At 36.7% G+C, this 4,662-nt stretch overlaps 1 protein-coding gene across 1 annotated transcript; it reads right to left on the bottom strand.

Annotated features, from left to right (window-relative positions):
* Nucleotides 1-2,912: 2,912 nt before the first annotated feature.
* LOC103123131 (ATP synthase subunit e, mitochondrial) lies at nt 2,913-3,235 on the bottom strand. Its single transcript, XM_007533762.3, has one exon. It carries the CDS (start codon nt 3,210-3,212, stop codon nt 2,997-2,999), a length of 216 nt encoding a protein of 71 aa, XP_007533824.1. The 5' UTR covers nt 3,213-3,235; the 3' UTR covers nt 2,913-2,996.
* Nucleotides 3,236-4,662: the final 1,427 nt, after the last annotated feature.

The following is a 4,662-nucleotide window of genomic DNA, read 5'->3' on the forward strand; positions in this document are numbered from 1 at the left end:
AATGAAAGGTAATTTAATAATAAATATATCCCTACAGCCATGCTCTAATCTCTTTCTCTAAAGTCAACAATATTCAAATGCACTATGATTCCTTCTTTGGTCATCACAAGGACTTCACTTACCCAGGATACATTTTTCAGAGAGAGAGAGAGAGAGACAGAGAGAGAGAGAGAGAGAGCAAGAAGGGCATCACTGAAATCCCCTGAGCCTGGTGGTCTAGCAAGGACAGTATCCAGGCTTACCCTTTCTTTATAAACTCTGCTCTAAATTCAATAAGGATTTGGTAGGATTATATTACAATACTACACCTTAACATGATCCTCGTATTTATTTATTTATTATAATTATTTATTTATGTATTTTATTTTGTTGCCCTTGTTTTATTGTTGTAGTTATTATTGATGTCATCGTTGTTGGATAGGACAGAGAGAAATGGAGAGAAGAGGGGAAGACAGAGAGGAGGAAAGTAAGACACCTGAAGACCTGCTTCAGCTCTTGTGAAGTGACTCCTTTGCTGTTGGTGAGCCAGGGGCTGTAGCCAGGATCCTTAATCCAGTCCTTGTGCTTTGTGCCACCTGTGCTTAACCTGCTGCGGTACCACCTGACTCCCAGTCATCCTATTTATTTAGTGGATAATAAAAAGTGTCAGATGACAGTTATTATTATTAGTAGTATTAGAGGTGGTACTGGTGGTGGTGGTGATAGTGGTAGTAGTAGTTGTATTTTCTTTAGGCACCAGAGTCATCACTAGGGCTTATTGCCTGCATAATAAATGTACTGTTCCCATAGGCTTTTCAAGCCCCCTCTTCTTGTTCATTTATTTTGATGACAGGGACAGAGAGAAATTAATAGAGGAGGGGAGTTAGAGAAGAAAAGATAAAGACACTTGAAGCACTGCTTCTCCACACATGAAGCTTCTCTATCCCTGACCAACAGATGGAGACCAAGGGCTTGAATCTAGGTTTGTGGACTCTGTAGAGTGTGCCACCACCATACCCCCAAACATCAGTACTTTTAACTGTTATGAACAATTTAAGTTTTATCATTTTTCTGAGACCCGTAAATTACTAACATACTCTGTGACCAAAAAAAAAAAAAAAAACAATAGAAATAACAACCTAAGGAACTTACTTTGCAAAATATTCACCATACATTGATGTTCCCTACATTCTTATAGGCCATCTGTAAATACTAATATACTGTAAGTTTTACTTTTTCTACATGATTTTAATAATAGAGTTAATGAAATCATATAATTTTAAAGTAAACAAAACCACATCAGTTATCATGATATATACTGTTACTCAATAATTAGGAAGCATACAATGTACAGTATCAGCATAGAGCTTAACCTAAATTTCAAGTCTACAATTTACACATTCAGTTATTCATTGGTGAAACTAATTTCCACTTTACTAAATTTACTGAAAAATACATCCTCTGATTAACTTCTGCTCAGACACCTGATAAATTTTCATGTTTTTCAACCAAGCATATGTCTCAGTCACAGCCTCAAGGATAGCATATCCTGCCAAATAATTAATGTATATAGAGAGCCCAAGAAATAACCTTCAAGATATGTAGATTGGAAAGGTTGTTTTCCCATTATCAATATTAAAATTTTGTTGGTCCCAGAGTAAAATGACGTAGGAAATTTAAAAAATAGATAGATAGATAGATAGATGATAGATAGATAGATAGATAGATAGATAGATAGATTTTGCTATAAAGAAAGAAAAGAGGGGGCAGGCAAGTAGCACCTGGCTAAATACACATATTATCATGATCAAAGATCCAGATTCAAGCCCCCATGCCCACTTCCTACTTTCATTGAGGAAGCTTCACAAGTAGTGAATCAGTTCTGCAGGTATATTACTCCTCTCTTTTCTTAGTTTCTCGTTGTTCTATCAAGTATAATAGAAAAATAAATAAATAATGCAAAAAAAAACTAGCTTCCCCCCATCTTAGAAAAGAGTGTTATTGGGTAGCTGGCTGTATATTGAGGATAATTAATAATGCAAAATATTATATTGCTATAGTGTTTAGAATTTTCTATAGTTTATGCTGAAGATTTTATTATGAAAATTTTCTTTATAACTTCTAATTTACAAATATTGATTTACTTTCTATACATATCAGTATTATTCAAGACATTATCTTTTCCAAAAGAAAATGTTTTCTAAATTGTCTATAAATAACAATCATTTTGCCACTAAGGTTTTTGAATGATTTTGTTCTACAGATGGAAGAAAGAAAATTATTTTACAACCTAAACACATAGAATTCAAAGTTCATTTCAGCAAAAAAACCTTTTTGATTAGTGGAGTGTATACAATTATAAACTCAATTGCTAAATCCAAACACACCCTAGCATGTCACTTTTAATGGGCACTCAATTCCCCAAAAAGGCAAGTTATCAGCTAACAATATTGAACCAAATCATCAAAATTCAAAGGCGGCACCATAAAATGTGAAATTCCATCAGAAACTGCACAGTGGGCTACAATGTGCAGATTAACAGGCAGTCTGTCAAGTATTTTAATGTGTGCTTCAATCGTTAAAACGCATGTGATTATTAGTAAAGTATTTGACCTAGGCAATAAAAGATATAAAACAAATTAAAATCATGACATCTTTTGAATTAATAAGGCATTTAGTTAGGCTGTATTGATAAATCACAAGCACAAATTAAAAAGCCCCATAACTGGATACATTTTCCCCCAGGCGAGCTGAGAACTCACACTAGCTTCTTCTTTTGTTAACTTCCTACATGAGAATATCTGAAAATGCCAATGTTAAATCTTCCAAAACTCTTAAGGTTATGAATTTTCTCTCACTTGAGCCTGAAATATAAACCAACTCGTATGACTGGCATCCCTTATATTTCTTCTGTGTTTCAAAGACAAACATTCTTTATTTTTTTTTTTTTTCTGGCAACAAGGAGCTTCATTCAGCGGAAGCGACAGGCGAGGCGACGGGCGAAGGGGCAGGTGGGCTCACTTGAGTATGCTGTCGTCACGGGCTTCTGCCAGCTCTCTCTCTCTCCGCTTCAGCTCATCCTGCTGCTTCTTCTCCTCCGCCGCCACCCTCCGCTCCTCCTCTGCCCTGGGCTTCAGGTAGCTGTAGCGCTTGGCTCCATAAGCCACGCCGAGGAACAGGGCGGAGTAGCGGCCAAGCTTGATGAGCGGAGAGACCTGCACCGGTGGAACCATCTTGTCCGTGACATCTACATTCTTTATCTTAATCCTGTTTTTCAAGTATTTTCAGTTCAAAAGGCAGTCTTTAACATTTTGAAGCATCAGTAAATATAATAGAAAAAATATAGTCACATATATTTTCCCTTTTGTTGTCCTTGCTGTTTATCATTTGTTGTTGTTATTGTTGTTGTCATTGCTGTCCTTGTTGTTGGATAGGACAGAGAGAAATGGAGAGAGGAGGGGAAGACAGAGAGGGGGAGAGAAATATAGAAACCTGCAGACCTGTTTCAAAACTTGTGAAGTGACCGTCTACAGGTGGGAAGCCAGGGGTTGGAACCAGGATCCCTACCCAGTCCTTACACTTTGCACCATGTGAGCTTAACCTGCTGCACTACGCTTGGCTCCATCTAGTTACATATTTTCTACACAAAAGTTAACTTAGAATGAATTATAGAACTAAAGCAAATTGTAAAATTGTACAACAAATAATTGAACATTTATTAATAGACTAGAACAAAACAGACACAATTTGGGTATGTAATATGTAACCCTGTGGATAATGGCATTGCTAACAGGAAAGACCATGCATATGTATAGTGGGGGCCAGACAGAGATGGGAAAACTGAATATCTTTATCTCTATATGTTGCTTTATCTATCAAATTGCTCTAAACTGAAGTATTTAAGTGGGAGGGAAGAAAATAGCTATAAATATAAGAAGCATCTTTATCAAATTTATTATAAGACAGCATAAAGTAGGAAGAATATTATTATATGTTACAAAAATTGAAACTAAAACAGTTATACTGGTCGCCATGCAAAAAGACCTCAAGGTTCCTCTCCATCTTGCCTCATTCTCTTTTCCCAGAATCCTTAGCTTTCATGTGATATACCATACCTACCTTAAGTTTTGATTTGTGATTTTATTCTCCTTATTTCTATTTTTTAATTTTTAGTGATTTAATAATGATTGACAAGATTGTGGAATAAAAGGGGTACAATTCCATAAAATTACCACCACCAGAGTTCTGTATTTCATCCTCTCCATTGAAATTTAACTTATTTCTTATCCCTCTCAGAATATGGACCAAAAATCTTTATGGGGAGCAGAAGGTGGGAGTTCTGGCTTCTGTAATTGCTTCTCTGCTGGACATGGGTATTGGCAAGTTGATTCATACTCCCAGCCTGTTTCTATCTTTCCCTAGTAGGGTAGGACTTTGGAAAGGTGAGGTTCCAGGATACATTGGTGAGGTTATCTTCCAGGGAAGTCAGTTTGGCATCATGGTAGCATCTACAACTTGTGGGACTATGTGGAAGCTTGGTAGAGCTTAGGAGAGCTCTCCCATCCTTGGATGGAGGTCTGGAAAGACACCTCACTTGTTAGCCTCTCTCCTTATAGAGATGAGCCAAGAGGGAAAAGTCTCCCAGACTCAGTTTCTCCTTGTTAGTCTCTCAAGCTCATAGAA

This window comes from Erinaceus europaeus, chromosome 18 (assembly GCF_950295315.1).
Source record: "Erinaceus europaeus chromosome 18, mEriEur2.1, whole genome shotgun sequence".
Classification (NCBI taxonomy): Eukaryota; Metazoa; Chordata; class Mammalia; order Eulipotyphla; family Erinaceidae; genus Erinaceus; species Erinaceus europaeus.

What these genes read in the sequence shown, in the direction of transcription:
- LOC103123131 (XM_007533762.3), bottom strand. Translation starts at nt 3,212, where the DNA reads ATGGTTCCACCGGTGCAGGTCTCTCCGCTCATCAAGCTTGGCCGCTAC.